General features: G+C 44.3%; 1 protein-coding gene across 3 annotated transcripts in view; it reads left to right on the forward strand.

The window, feature by feature from the left end:
* BBS4 (Bardet-Biedl syndrome 4) overlaps nt 1-16,311 on the forward strand; it is a 51,513-nt gene that overhangs the window by 18,542 nt on the left and 16,660 nt on the right. For 2 of the 3 annotated variants that reach the window (XM_066635482.1, XM_066635483.1), the window contains 5 exons: nt 5,760-5,839; nt 6,967-7,030; nt 7,933-8,044; nt 9,221-9,293; nt 12,111-12,164. In XM_066635482.1, the coding sequence (XP_066491579.1) occupies nt 5,760-5,839; nt 6,967-7,030; nt 7,933-8,044; nt 9,221-9,293; nt 12,111-12,164 (383 nt within the window). Of the gene's footprint in view, nt 1-5,759; nt 5,840-5,878; nt 5,936-6,966; nt 7,031-7,932; nt 8,045-9,220; nt 9,294-12,110; nt 12,165-16,311 lie in introns of those variants that run through there. The other variant, XM_066635484.1, reaches the window with a different exon arrangement.

The raw sequence follows: 16,311 nt of genomic DNA on the forward strand, positions 1-16,311 counted from the left end.
ATATTGCTTTTTTCATCCATTCCTGGCATTGTCATTACCAGTTCCTCCCACAGCCAGCAAGATTTGTGCATATTACTTACAGCACCGAGGCACAATGGCCAAGTGTGGCTTAAGCTGCATCTAAGTAACATGTATGTAACATCAGAAACATACTCTAGCTCATCCATTTTCAACTAGTGTGCTGTGGCACATTGGTGTGCCATGAATAGTTCATAGATGTACCCCAGGAAATTAGGAGAGGATAATTTATTAGTAGGGGCATTGGGGGATGTGAGCCTTCCACTGGCAGCACAGTGTGCCTTGTCAATTGTCAGAAAAAACGGATGGTGTGCATTGAGCATTTTCAAGCCATATCAGTGTGCCATGAGATTAAAAAGGTTGAAAATCATTTCTCTAGCTTATGTCACAATAAACATGTTAATCTCTAGTGGGCCTTGCTTCTAAATACAATTGTTGAGGATTGAACTGCAAGGTACAATGGCTAGCATCCACAGTTTCCATGCCCTGGAGGAAGAGTCTTTGTTCTGTCGGAAGGCGAACTATAGATGCTACTTTGTATGACTCTTGGAGTATGATCAACAAAACAAGTACTTTCCATCCCATTTGTTGCAGTGGGAGAATTTTAAACAAGTGCGTAACTCTCACCCTTTGAAAACAGTGGATCCCTAAATATACTTGACTGGATCATATCCTTGGTTCTTTATAATTGATATTGTAAACTAAGGTGGCAACTAGGTGGAAACAGTTAGATCTGAATCTACTGGTAGATCTTTGAGTGGGCTTGTAGTAGATCACCAAGGGTTTCTGATTTTTACAGTCTAATCCTAACCTGCACTGGCACAGCCGTGCCGCATGGCATGCGCTGTATCCAGCACAGATTAGGAGACAGCTGGAGGTCTCCTCAGGGCAAGGGATATATTTTCCCTTACCCCAGTAAAGCCCCAGCCACCCCTATGGGGTTTCCCAAATCTGTGTCAGCTATATAACTGGGGCAAGTCCAACAAGCCCAGTGTAATGCTGGGTGGGCCAGGAAAGGCATTAGGATAAGGCAGAGGCCTGTCCACTGATCCTGCCCCACTCTTGGGCTTGATCCACCCGCTGTTCTGCCCTCTCCTGTCTACAAACACCCCCTCTCTGCCTCCAAAATGCCCTTCTACCTCCCTCTCCCAGCCCCTGTGCCACCCAGCGAAACTTTACCTGTGCTGGCTACTTCTGGATGCAGTACCTGCAGGCCTTTGGGCTGGTGCAACCCCAAATGCTCACTAGTATTTGCAAATGTGCTTTACAGCCCCACTGTTAATCGTTTAACAATAGCACTAACAAGTGGTTGTGTGTATAAGGACTATGTATTCATTTCTATTACTGTAAACACATTTCTGGTCTATGTGCTTACAGTCATCCTGTAAATCTAAGTGTGTGGCTGCCTGGAACACCTTGAAGTTGAACAAATTAAAATAGTTCACCTGGAAAGCTGCCTTTTGCAGAGTCAGACTATTGGGCAATTTAACTTCGTATTGTCAATACTAAATATCAGTGACACAAAGCATGTGTACAATCACGGAGCTATGGCCTCTTCCTATAAAATTTGATTTGGAAAATTTAGGTAATAAGGAATGCGCATAGAATCTGTTTACCTCATTGAAAATTTATGGAGAATAATAAATAACCACCAACAGTCAGGAAGTGGTTATATCAGACATGAACCAGATGAAGAAACCAGTCATGTGCATACTTACTGGGGAGTAAGTCCCATTGAAATCATTGGGACTTATGTCTGAGTAAACGTGCATGAGATTGTGCTCTACAGATTTTAATTCTAATATTTTGTTGAATAGAGAGAGAGAGGGAGATGGAAGATTTAGTTACAGGGTTCTCCAGTGGTGCTATGGCAGGGTCAGTCCTATGAATGGGGTAGCTCCTTCTCTCAGACAGGCAGGTCAGTTATCCAAGTCTTCTTGAGGGGAGGGGCTCCCATAATTCCCCCAACTGGTCTTCCCTCTAAGCCAGCAGTCTCCAAACTTTTTGGCCAGAGGGCCGCATCAAATATATGGTTTGATGGTTTGGAGGGCCGGATGGTTTGGAGGGTGTGGTTTGGAGGGCCGGAAAAACAATTGAAATATAAAATTTAAATAAATAAATTAGAGATGGAACTTAGATGAGTGAATAAATGAATGAATGGGCTCATCATTCAACCTCTCTGGCCCTCAGAACACCCTCCAGACATAATCAGAGCACAGTTCTGGTCATATTCAGTTGAGTGGGCCAGAGGCTTTCAGGGGACAAGAGGTTGGCCGCGGGCCGGAAAGAGGCTTGCTGCGGGCCGCATCTGGCCCCTGGACCGGGGTTTGGAGACCCCTGCTCTAAGGCATCAGATTGGATCTTCCTGTGGCTCCAGGAGCCACCTCAGTTTTAGCTTGATTTTTCTTTTATATTTTGTTAAATATTTTATTATATTATAATATAATATAGTATACTAATATTCTATTGACTAGAGAGAAGGTGATGGAGGATTTAGTTACACAGTATGTGTGTTTGGTCTGATTTTTTGCATATCATAAGCTGTGTTTTGAATTGCATAGATAAATTTTAACTGAGGAGCAATTATAGGTGGTGTTTTGCTGGTAGTTAATTATGTACTTTTCATATATTTTAAAATAAAATATTTTCTGGCCAAATATTTTTGTGGGCTGGAGCCTAGCTATTGAGAAACAATCTGGTATTTTTTTCCAATATCCTGATGAAATTTTAGTGTTTGGTGAAGACTGGAATCCAAAGAGGTCTTGTAAATTGTTCAGCCTTATTTAATATGCAGGTGGTACCCTTAGCATCTGTCAGCAACCAAAATACATTGTTCAGCAGACTACAAATTAGTGACAGAATTCCAGCGTTGTTCCCCATTATTCTGTTTAAATATTCTTGAAGAATAATAGTGTCATAGAGCCCAATGTCCAGTAGGAGGAGATCTAGAGTCAAGAATGTGCACTTTGTTAAACCTGCTGCTTATTGTTTTTTTTTTTTTCCCTTTCAAGCCACCCCCTGGTGTATGGAGACTATTAATACAGGATAGTGAGATGAATTATAGCTCTGTTGCAAGCATCAGAATTGTATATGATGGGTTTTATTAAACCCAGCTGACTGTAAATAACTCTGAGCTATACAGGTTTACTGTTTGATTTAAAGTTGATTCCAGTGGGCTGTTTGCAAAAGTGAGCAAAAGGAGCAAAGTGCGTTAGCAACAAGACAATAGCTGTGGCTTGGGGTGCTTCAAGACTTCAAGGCTTTCTGCTGTGTGTCTCTGCAGTGTCTTTTTGCTGTGTGTCTTTCTGAACATGTGCCTGTGTTTGTACCGAGTGTGTGTAATGTAGAAAACTGTTTCTGATTACTCAGTGTATGTGCATCTGTGATGATTCTTGGTGTTTGTGATGGTGTATGTTTGTGGATCATGGGCAATATTTTTGTTGATCTTTGGTGTAACCACTTCAAAGAACCCCTTTGCTCATCCTACTGTGGCTGTGATCTAATCTTATGGGATCCAGGTGAAAAGCAGAATCTCTTATAAAAGCCATCTTACCTTGTGGCAAAGGGATTTTAAAACACCTCTTTGCAAAGTGAATGTAGAAAGCCCCCTAGGGCCCACACGTAAATTCTAATTCACTGCCTCTCCTTGGTGAGTAGAAATGACGGCAGTAAAACAAATTCACTCCAGTATAGTGCCTTTGATGTGCCAAACACCTGACTCTTGGCTCTTCTGCTGTTTGTAATTCCTTTTGAGTCATTTTTTGCCCTTGGTCCCGCTGCTTCTTTGTAAGATCATTTCTAATCCCCAGTGGCCTGGATCACTCTGAAGGTGCAATGCAATGGAAACATTAAGATTTATTTCCACCCAACTTTTCGGCAGACAAGTCAATGAAAGCAAAAAGTTGCATCTGGAGCAGCTTTTGTTACCAGTGGGAAAGCAAACAGTTGCTGTGTGAATCTGCCATTTTTAAGGATTGGAATTTTCAGTTGTGGCTTACAGGCTGTGCATAGGATATCCCTCTGCCACCATCCTATCTATTAATCTGCTGGATTTTTCCCAGGGCTCATGTGCTCAGGTGTGAATGTTTCTGCAGATTCATTTCCCTGTGCATACAGTTGTAACACTTGTTGGAAACACTCAGAAGTGATGTTGAAATGGAATAAGCAGCATTATGAGCAGAGAGCTTTCTGACCTAGGTCCTCCCCTGGCTGGGGTGGGGGGGGGGTGGACTGAAGGAGAGGAAGCTTATACAGGCAATTGTAGGACTTGGAAAATTGTTGCTCACTATGTGAAGCGTATTCCAATTTTTCAAAATAGACAAGGAATCATGGGGTTGTATGGAGGGGTGTTTACCTCTTTTCCTTTCCCCAATCTCACTTGTTTTAAGAGAGTGCAGTTAATATCTGGGTCAAGGAGGGAGAAAGTTGTGCCTTCTGGATCACTTCCTCTTTCCACCCTCCCCCATAAGTCAATGTAGATGGGATGGAGGAAAGTCCACCAGCCAGTTATATTGTCACTGCCCTGCTGTTGCCTCAGCCCAGGTAAGCAGCAGTGGGGTGGCATCAACCTGCTGGGGAGGTCAGCTTTATTTCCTTTAGCTGCCCCACTCTTGCCCCAGCCCCTGTAGGCAGTAGGGTGGTGACAGAGTGGGCCGTCCTTCCCTTCACTTCCTTTCCTTCCCAGCCCCAATAAGTGGCAGGGGAGAAACAGCAAGTGGTGGTGGTATACACACATGGGCCTAAAACCGGGCCCGTGGTTAAGGTCTCTGGACACTCTGGCATCACCTGTGGGGTTGTGCCATAGTTTTCTGTTGGACTTGGAGAAATGTATGCTTAGACACTGACTATTCTTTTTGTGTAGCTTTTGTCATCCTAACAGCAAGTGGCTTTCTTCACTACCTTCCCCGTGCTGAAGCTATTAAATGTTAGCCCACGTGTCTGCTTCCATTTGACAGTTGGGGTGCTATGTTGCACACGGTAGATTCAGTGCTTCACTATCATGTCTGCACTGTTGCTTCAGCAATCTTTTGCCTTATTTTTGCTATTTTTTACTGTCATAATATTGGCTTAAAAAACTAGAGTTTACCATCAGTTGCTATGGTTACCTTATTTTTGTTAGCATTATTTCAGCAGCAGCTGAAAGGAATTTGACGTGCTGCAACTCATGTCCTTTATGATGGGAACAGCAGTGTGTTTTTAAAACTCTGCAGGAGGTATGAAGATGACCAAGAAAAACAAAGCTCCTGCAGAATTTACTGCTGGCAACTCCTTCCTATTGATTATTATAGCTTGGTGTTTCTCAGAGTTTAAAATGACAAGGAAGTCAATAAGTACATATTAAGAGGTTAAGATTTACCATGCTGACTCAGTTCAAAGATCTGTATAGCAACAGCCAGCCAAGTACCCCAGGGAAGGCCTCAAGTGGAGTGAGATGGTGGCAGCCATCTGTCACTGTGGTTGCCAGCATTAATGGTTCCATAACATTCTCTGGTGCCTCATATGATCTTTTCCCCTTCGGTGCTGCCATATCCTTCTGCCTGTTGCACTGGAGCAACTAGAGCAAGCATTGCCTAATGCAGTGATTCCAGATGTAATTTATGTACTGTTTGTTCTCTCTGGCTGAAGCCTAGGAGCTTTAAAAAAAATACTGTTGTTAATAATTATAATTATAATTATAATAAACAAAAAGCATGCACACAAACCAACTGGATGTCTGTTCATTCTGTCAACCTTTTGCACAGTGCCAGAACTGCCCATTCTGGAGAGAAAGAACTGGCTGATCTACCTGCACTACATTCGCAAGGATTATGATTCGTGTAAGGTAGGAGTGCTACAATACCTTTTCTGTGGCTCAACGTGACGTCAAGGAAGCAGTGATTGGATCTCCCATTTCTTTTCCAAATGTAAAGACAGCTATGTGAGTGGATGGTATCTAAATCAGACTGGGTGCATGGCTCTCTGGAAGGGGTTTCCTTTTACCTCTGGGAAGAAACCACTTGATCTGGTTACAGATCTCCTGATGTCATGTCTAGCTTGACCCTCAACTGTGTGCTCTAGGTGCATGCTCTGTGTGGTCCAAAGGCCTTTTTCCTGGGGACGTGGTACTTGTTTCTTTACAACATGTGACCAGAGAATAGCAGCATGTTAAAATTATCTGAGGCATCCTTTGGAACAGCTGCATAACTACCTTTTTGCCCTGACTTGTCAGTCTAATAAATGTAGCCAGTCATTAGTTTTACTAGTTCATTCTGTTGCTTCTTGCATAAATGTGCAGTCTCAGCACAATTTGTTTATTCTCCATCTGTAAAAAGATACAGAGATGCTTTCAGATATGTGTGTATGGAAGCATTGACTTTTTAGGCAACACCATTTTCTTCAGGAATTGGGGAGGCAGAATTTCCTTGCTGAATGTGTTGGACTAGCTTTGTGAGTGCTAAGAAGTGACCCGCAAGTAGGTAGGGATGGATGTGGAGTTATAGGCCACCATCCCTACAGTGGGTATCATGTTCTTGGGGTGGTCCTTTTATTTACTAGTGTGATGCCTGCGGAAATGGAAAGATAGCATTAACACAAGTTAAGGCAAGGCATGTGTAGGCATTGGTTAGCCCATGCAGTGTGTGAATGATTTGAAAAACATGGAGAAGCCCACACTTAAATTCCTCATCATCAGCCATTGAATGTCCTGATTGGCCTTGGGCAAGACATGTGCTGTCTCCCAGACCAGTTTTCTAACTTCAAAGAAACCTGTTGTGGAAACATGGCTTGGCTACTCCTGTGGCATAAATGTGTATTATCCTCCAGGTTTGTCAGGATCACATTAGATTCAGATATAATGTAGTCTCATATTTAAAGGGTACAGTTGTTGTGTGGTTATCCACAGTCCGTACCCAGTCCAAAATAGAAAACTAAGCGTTATTAAAGCGTTGTCTCCTTGCTGTTGTGGTTTAGATTTCTATAAAAGAGCAACTTCAAGAAAGCCAAGGAATGTGTGAATATGCTGTCTATGTACAAGGTAAGCAAAATACTCCTTTCTGTGCTTCAGGTTGGAAATACATTGGTTTTTGTTTTTCATAAATTAAGAATTAAAAGCTGAAAATGGCCTCAATTGAGACTGAGAGGGAGAGATTATTTTTATTAATTCAGAAAACCTCTGAGGCCTCAATGGCTCGTGCAAGGGGTATTGCAGTGATTAGGGCATTTCCATAGCTTGCGGTGCCTGATAACTAGAAAAAATAAATGGAATATTTATATAGCTCTCCCTTTTAAGTAGAGGATGTGAAGAGGGATGTGAATCCCTCAAAATTATTATGGTGCCCCTGCACTAGAAAGAGAGATTAAATGTGGCACATATATTACCTGAAACATACTGATTACTGGAAGTTTGAAAATAGGGCATTTATATATCTCACCTTACACAACAATCATGAAGCTCATAGGCATACTGCACATTGCATGTAAATGCAGGTTTAAATATCCCAATTTAAAGAAAAAGAACAAGAATCTGGCTTAGGTGCCGTTTTTATCAGAGCAGCAGTTGGGATGGGATATGGGCCACTTAAACCTTTCCTAACTTATATTTTTCTGCTCAAAATAATGTGCCCCCCTTCCGCACCTGCTCCTCCCCATCTAGAAGACAGGAAGAAATGAGGGGTTCTCCTTCAGGGTTTGTTCCGTATGGTGGCGGGGTCTGCTGTTCTTGATCAGAGTTCCCATTTCTCTCAGTCGCAGGCTTGGTCTGGGTGTAGGCGGGTGATTTTATGTTGCCATGCAGTGTGTCAAAGCAGCGCTTCTTCGGTCAACCTTTTGGCCGTTTGCTGTTGACCTCCAGCTGAAGGCCCTTCTGTGCCAGGGTTTGTAGGGAAAAAATATCTGGCAAAGAAAATGTTACTATACTGTGGTGCTGCTGTTTTTCAGCTTTAATATTTCGCTTAGAAGGGAAGATTCAAGAGTCACTTGAGCTGTTCCAGACTTGCGCTATCCTCAATCCTCGGAGCACAGACTACCTCAAGCAAGTGGCCCGATCACTGTGAGTGCCATTTTATTCTTCAAATTTGAGGTGTGGCATTGCGGATGGATCATATTTGCCTAGCCTGACGCCTTAATTATGCTTCTTCCTATTGGCTGGACAATATAGTTGCACCTTCTTAATTTGTCTTGGCATTTTTAACATAGCAGGTATAGCATAGGGTCTGAGTTATGAATTGGGAATTCAGCAGTTCAAATCTTGTCTGTGCCATAAACTCACTGGGCATCTGTAGGAAAGTTGTGCTCTATTTCCAAGTCAGCCCCTGTTTGCAGTTTTGACCTATTTTACGGAACAGTTGTATGGACTGCATCAAGACAGTGCATGTGAAATACTTTAGAAAGCACTACTGTATATAAGTACTAAGTAGTGGTATTAAAATAATGTTAGAGGATGGATAATGCCCATTGGACTTGGAGCTATTAATGCTATACATTGCTGTACAGGTACATAAGAGCAGCCATGCTGGGTCAGGCTATAGGCCCATCTAGTCCAGCTTCCTGTGTCTCACAGTGGCCCACCAAATGCCCTAGGGAACACACAAGACAACAAAGAGACCTACAACCTGGTGCCCTCCCTTGCATCTGGCATTCTGACATAGCCCATTTCTAAAATCAGGAGGTTGCACATACACATCATGGCTTGTAACCCATGATGGACTTTTCCTCCAGAAATTTGTCCTGTCCTTTTCAAGGCATCTAGGCCAGATGCCATCACCACATCCTGTGGCATGGAGTTCCACAGAAAAAATTTATGCTGGGTAAAGAAAGTGTAGGTCTTGCTCCTACAGGAGAGTGTAGACCAATCTTATTTGCATTGCCCTGACTACTGGAGTGAATGGGAGGTCCAGGCTATCTTTTCTTTCACTGTAGAAAATGAACTCATCATGGTAGGTCTAATTTTCTTGCTTCTCTCCCTGCAGTAGGAAGGCGAGTAAAAGGTAACACCAATTCAATAAGGTCTGTTTGGTCAGCTAAGAGTAGTTATTGAGACAGGTTACAGCTCCTCGGTGTTTTGGATGGTAAACTCTTTATGCAAGTCCTGGTAATTCGGATTGATTTTGCAGTGCAGGACTCTTCAGTAGAGTTCCTTTTGGCTCCTCACTGACAAACTATTGATTGCCCAGTGTTACTTTGGGAGTAAAGGCTGAGAAAAATAAGTTCTGAAATCTTGTTGCAGGTTCCTTCTGGGGAAACACAAAGCAGCCATAGAAGTGTATAATGATGCAGCCAAACTCAACCAGAAGGACTGGGTATGCATGAGATTTTCTTCCTACTAGTAAATGAAGTTGACAAGAATCTGGCAAATGCTGATCAATGCCTGACCTAGGGCCAGTTTTGTGCAGTCGCTTTTCTTTGTATGTGAATAACCCCAGTCAATCCTCAGAGTCTTCAAAGAGAAATGCTATTATGAATCTAGTTGTACACAAATGTAGCCTCTGAATCCTGTTGTTGTGGCATTTGGGAAAAGAGGAAATTGCTACTGAAAGCAGGACTCACTTCCAGGAAGAAGGGTATACTTTACAGGGACCCAAAGATCTAAGCAGGTTCAATCCAGGCAGAACCCCATTACCAAGTGATTCATTCTCAGTAAAGTATGCATTATGGATTTTTGCACATTGCCAGTGACTTTGGTAGAAGTTGAAAGAACTTAGAGAAAGCTGGCACTTATCAAAAATTTTAGTTGATCTGTCATGAGATAAGAACAGTTAACTAGTTGTTCTGTTTATCAGGTATGAACATGCAAAAGAAATTGACCTTGGGGAGATAAATTCATGATTTTTTACAACAAAAGACTAGGAAGATAAAGCTTTAAAATGAATTGGTCTATATGAAAAATTTTGCAACCATGTTGGTCCATAACAGTAAAAAAAAATTAAGACTTATTGGGATCAACTAAAAATACAAAATAATCAGCAAGCTTTGTAGGAGTCCTCTTCAGGTGGGATGCCCTGTTAAACAAAAATTGCTATAAAGGTGGGTTGCGTGCGGTGTCTGTGTGTTGGGGCATGGTAGAAAAGCTCTAGTGTAAGTCATGGTGTGTTTTCAGGAGTGTAGAAAATTTCAGGAGTGAAAGAGAAACATTTTTTTGTGGCTCGTGCAATTGTATGTGTGTAATGAAATTGTGGTAAGAGTATGGGAGAGGACCTATGTGCTAGTGCCCTTCTCCCCCCCCCCCATTTTTGTTATGACCCTGACTGCAGGAGCAGAAATTGCTGCACACTATATCTGTGTGTGACCTGATTCTTGATAACTATAAGATGAAATAAGGACAGGCTGTGACTGTGTAGGAGTTAGTGGCTGCAGGACCCAGCCTTTAGTTTGATCTGCAGTCTGGTTATATTTAAGACAAAAACCTGTTTCCTAGATACCAGCAATATGATAAAGTGATTCCAGAAGGAAAAATTTCAGTATTTTCCTGAGGTGTAGCAAAATAGAGGGGGCCGTGGCTTGTGTCTCTGCCAGATGTGCATACAGATGGTTCCCTGCTTAATATTCAGCAAGGAAACAGAAACATGTCTCTGCTCTTTCTGTTGAACCAAATGTCACTTGCTGGGTGGTAATCTCATCATATAGCTCATCAACATGGTCAGAATATCTGATACCAAGATGGATTAGTCACCACTGTAGATGTCAAAAGGCACATCTGCCAAGGCACAACCGTGAGGGCTGCGCAGAGCTCCTTTTGCTACCCAAAAATCTTTTGCTCTCTAACAGGAGGCCTTTGATCCATTTTACAAAACACAATTTTGGCAGTTTGCTGTTGTCATTTTAAGTAGATACTGTACTTTGAAAGTATTTTATAGTTACTGTCTGCAGGTGTGGAGAAATCTTTTTTAAAGACTGACAACTTTAAAAAATGGAAATAGGATCTGTGGTATTTAAGGTGGATTAAACGTAGCATGTGTTTTTCCCCCCCTGCTACTTGATGGTTAAGTAAACCCTGGCGAACCAGGCCCCAGTGCTGCCCACGACCAGGACTGCAGGATGCCACCTCCCTGACAAATTCATGGGCTCCCTGGCTCTCTGAAGGCTCCTGGATGGGACAATTGGCAGTGGTGGAGGGGGCAAGGAAGGTGGTACCGCCCCAGAGGCATGGCATCGTGCGGTATTTCTGGAAAGGAATGAGTAGGGTCAGTTGCTCTTCTGTTCGCTGAATAAAAAGTCAACTTGCGGCACTCAAGATGTCCAGATCCCCTTGGCTAAATACAGTCAACAACCTACTTTGGAGCAGGGAAGCATGAGGTTCCACTGCACTTAGCAAAGGTGTCTGTGCCACCTCTCCTTAGCACGGCTAAAGCTTGTTTGCTGCTTTTGCCAGAGGTTGCCAGCTTTCTAGTCATGGTGTGGGTGACAACCAACATTGCAAAAACGTGAGTCTGGTATTTGTTGTGTGCGTGAATGAGCTTATAAATAACCATCAGCAGGATCAAGGTTAAATGCAGTATTCCAACAACAGCTGTTGAAATCAGGCTTAGCTGATGTGTCTGACTAGATCTTTGCCAGGTTTTCTGTTTCATTGCATTTGTACAACACCTTTGACCACAATAGGCTGAAATTACCAGTTATGATTAATTGAACTATTTGATGCAGTTTGGGAAGGGTTGTTATAGATTGTCTTGATCATCTGTAAGCGCCAGACTACATGTGACTTTAAACACATTGTTTGGAAATAAGCAAAAGAAAGAATTGCCCTGCCACCCCAAGTCTGGAATGGAACCATGACATGGGAGAAGGGAAGTGTAACCCTTTGCCCCTATTTTGGTTCCAGTCCACATTGAGGCCCCTGATGGCTGCTCTTTATCCTGAAAACAAATTCAGAGAGCATAACATCATGTTTAACATTACCTATAGCTTGTCCTAAGGTATTAGCATTATTTTTGATGGATGGAAATAATCTGAGGAAACTGTGTGGCCTTCTAATAGCTTATATCCTTGTCCTGAGAACATTGATACTGTTCACAGTTCTAGGGAATGTGAATGAGCAGTGTTTTATTGCAAAGAGTGATTGAAGTTCTTATCGCGTCACATAGTACATGTGACTTACAAATTTTCTTTTTCCCTTTTAGGAGATCTGCCATAATTTGGGGGTCTGCTACATGTATCTGAAGCATTTCAACAAGGTAAAATGGGCAGTTATCTGGCAGGAAATCCAGGTGGTTGTGTTGCACCCTGGGAAATCCTATGGGGCTCTATGGGACTAGAACATCCTGCTAGACTAGGAAAGGGATTGAAAAATAAGACCAATTAATATGATAATGCCCTGTGATGCAGCCACATTCTGAAGCTTCCTGCAATTCTGGCTGCCACATCTCAAGAAGGATATTGTACAACTGGAAAAGGTGCAAAAGATGGTTGGGAGACTGGAGCACCTTTCTTATGCAGAAAGAATGCAATGCTTGTGGTTTTTTAGTTTTTGGAAGGGGGGAAGGTGATTAAGGGCTTACTTGATTGAGGCATAACATTATGTGTGGTGTGGAGAGAGAAGAGTTTGTTTCCTTCTCTCACAATGTGAGGTAAGTTAGGTTAAGAGACGATGACTGTCCCAAGGCCACCCAATGAACTTCATGGTTGAGTGAGAATTTGAACATGGGTCTCCCCATGACTAGGGCAGGAGGTCTGGTCTAGAGGGTAGAGCCTCCATTAGCCCAAAGATAACATCTGAAGGTTGACAGTTCAAGGCCACCGGCTGCTCTGTGAATGGTGAGACCTTGAAGCAGCTGACAAGCTGAGCTGAGTTATTCCACCTGCTCTGTGAGCAAAGAAGCATCTTGGCTACCGTTCAAAGGAGAGATAAAGGAGCTGCTTGTCAGCCAGCGTGGGAGGCAACTGGGGACCAGAAGTGATACCAGACCGTGAAAGATCCATAAGAACATAAGAACAGCCCCACTGGATCAGGCCATAGGCCCATCTAGTCCAGCTTTCTGTATCTCACAGCGGCCCACCAAATGCCCCAGGGAGCACACCAGATAACAAGAGACCTGCATCCTGGTGCCCTCCCTTGCATCTGGCATTCTGACATAACCCATTTCTAAAATCAGGAGGTTGTGCATACACATCATGGCTTGTAACCCATAATGGATTTTTCCTCCAGAAACTTGTCCAATCCCCTTTTAAAGGCATCTAGGCTAGACGCCAGCACCACATCCTGTGGCAAGGAGTTCCACAGACCGACCACACGCTGAGTAAAGAAATATTTTCTTTTGTCTGTCCTAACCCGCCCAACACTCAATTTGAGTGGATGTCCCCTGGTTCTGGTGTTATATGAGAGTGTAAAGAGCATCTCCCTATCCACTCTGTCCATCCGCTGCATAATTTTGTATGTCTCAATCATGTCCCCCCCTCAGGCGTCTCTTTTCTAGGCTGAAGAGGCCCAAACGCCGTAGCCTTTCCTCATAAGGAAGGTGCCCCAGCCCCGTAATCAGCTTAGTCACTCTCTTTTGCACCTTTTCCATTTCCAGTATGTCTTTTTTGAGATGCGGCGACCAGAACTGGACACAATACTCCAGGTGTGGCCTTACCATAGATTTGTACAACGGCATTATAATACTAGCTGTTTTGTTCTCAATACCCTTCCTAATGATCCCAAGCATAGAATTGGCCTTCTTCACTGCCGCCGCACATTGGGTCGACACTTTCATCGACCTGTCCACCACCACTCCAAGATCTCTCTCCTGATCTGTCACAGACAGCTCAGAACCCATCAGCCTATATGTGAAGTTTTGATTTTTTGCCCCAATGTGCATGACTTTACACTTACTGACATTGAAGCGCATCTGCCATTTTGCTGCCCATTCTGCCAGTTTGGAGAGATCCTTCTGGAGCTCCTCATAATCACTTCTGGTCTTTACCACTCGGAAAAGTTTAGTGTCGTCTGCAAACTTAGCCACTTCACTGCTCAACCCTGTCTCCAGGTCATTTATGAAGAGGTTGAAGAGCACTGGTCCCAGGACAGATCCTTGGGGCACACCGCTTTTCACCTCTCTCCATTGTGAAAATTGCCCATTGACACCCACTCTCTGCTTCTTGGCCTCCAACCAGTTCTCAATCCACGAGAGGACCTGCCCTCTAATTCCCTGACTATGGAGTTTTTTCAGTAGCCTTTGGTGAGGGACCGTGTCAAACGCCTTCTGAAAGTCCAGATATATAATGTCCACGGGTTCTCCCGCATCCACATGCCTGTTGACCTTTTCAAAGAATTCTATAAGGTTCGTGAGGCAAGACTTACCCTTACAGAAGCCATGCTGACTCTCCCTCAGCAAGACCTGTTCGTCTATGTGTTTTGAGATCCTATCTTTAATGAGGCATTCCACCATCTTACCCGGTATAGATGTTAGGCTGACCGGCCTATAGTTTCCCAGGTCCCCCCTCTTTCCCTTTTTAAAAATAGGCGTGACATTTGCTATCCTCCAATCTTCTGGCGCCATGGCCGTTTTGAGGCACAAGTTGCATACCTTAGTCAAGAGATCTGCAACTTCATTCTTCAATTCCTTAATAACTCGTGGGTGGATGCCATCAGGGCCCGGTGACTTAATGATCTTTAATTTATCAATGAGGTCTGAAACATCTTCTCTTTTAACCTCTATCTGACTTAACTCCTTGGTCAAGAGGGGCCGTTCAGGCAGCGGTATCTGCCTGAGGTCTTCTGCCGTGAAGACGGATGCAAAGAACTCATTTAATTTCTCTGCCATCTCTAAGTCTCCTTTTATCTCCCCTTTCCCTCCCTCACCATCCAGAGGGCCAACCGCTTCTCTGGCGGGTTTCCTGCTTCTAACATATTTGAAGAAGCTTTTATTATTCCCCTTAATGTTGCTGGCCATGCGTTCCTCATAGTCTCGCTTGGCCTCCCGTATCACCTTCTTACATTTCTTTTGCCACAGTGTGTTCCTTTTTATTCTCCTCATTAGGGCAAGACTTCCATTTACGGAAGGAAGCTTCCTTGCCCTTCACAGCCTCTCTAACTTGGCTGGTTAGCCATGCGGGCACCCTCCTGGATTTAGTGGAACCCTTCTTTCTTTGCGGTATACACCTCTGCTGGGCCTCTATTACTGTTGTTTTAAGCAGCCTCCATGCACTCTGGAGTGATTGGACTCTTTTTACCCTCCCTTTCAACCTCCTTCTAACCAGCCTCCTCATTTGAGGGAAGCCCGCCCGTCAGAAGTCAAGGGTTTTTGTTAGAGATTTGCCTGGTATTCTTCCCCCAACGTGCAGGTCAAAATGGATCGCAGCATGATCACTGTTCACATCCCATCACGCTACCTTTCCCAATTTCTTCTCCTACTCTGCCTTTGTCTTGTTGTTCTCTAACCTCCCCATCCTCATCCCATAGGGATGAGGAGTCCCGAACCGGATGCCCCTCGGCTCCTGTCGGCCTTCCCCCAGGGATCAGTTTAAAAGCTGCTCTGCCACCTTTTTAATGTTATGCGCCAGCAGTCTGGTTCCATTCTGGTTCAAGTGGAGCCTGTCCCTCTTGTACAGGCCCCGCTTGTCCCAAAAAGTTCCCCAGTGCCTAACAAATCTAAACCCCTCCTCCCTACACCACCGTCTCATCCACGCATTGAGACCCCTGGTCTCCACCTGCCTAGCTGGCCCTGCGCGTGGAACAGGTAGCACTTGTAGAACGCTACCTTTGAGGTCCTGACTTTCAGCTTCCTGCCTAAAAGCCTAAATTTGGCCTCTAGGACCTCCCAGCTACACTTGCCCATGTCGTTGGTGCCGACATGCACCACAGCCGCTACCTCTCCCCCAGCACTGTCTACTAGCCTGTCTAGACGAGAAGTGATGTCCGCAACCTTCGCACCAGGCAGGCAAGTCACCATGTGGTCCTCACATCCGTCGCAAACCCCCCTCTCTATGTTTCTAATAATCGAATCCCCCACTACAAGAAGCCCCCGACCCCCCTCCCGCCGAGGAGTATCCTGAGTGCGTTCGGATATGGGCCCATCCCCTGGAGAAGGGGTCCCCCCTAGGGGATTGTTTCCCTCCTCTCCAGGATGATGTCCTCCAGTCCCGAGACTTCCCACCCGGGCAGCCGAGGAGCTGCACACCTGAGGTTGGGACGAAGCCTGATCGTCCCCAGAAGGCTCCCCATGGTCCTCCTCTGCCTGCCTGCGCTTCTCCAGGTTGGCCACCAAGGCTTCAAGGGAGCGGACGCGTTCCCTGAGACCCTGGAGCTCCTTGCACCGAGGACACACCCATGACTTATGCCCCAGAGACATATAATCATACATGTGGCACTCGATGCAGAACACTGGATAGCCCCCTCCCTGC

Source organism: Tiliqua scincoides, chromosome 8 (genome assembly GCF_035046505.1).
Source record: "Tiliqua scincoides isolate rTilSci1 chromosome 8, rTilSci1.hap2, whole genome shotgun sequence".
NCBI lineage: Eukaryota > Metazoa > Chordata > Lepidosauria > Squamata > Scincidae > Tiliqua > Tiliqua scincoides.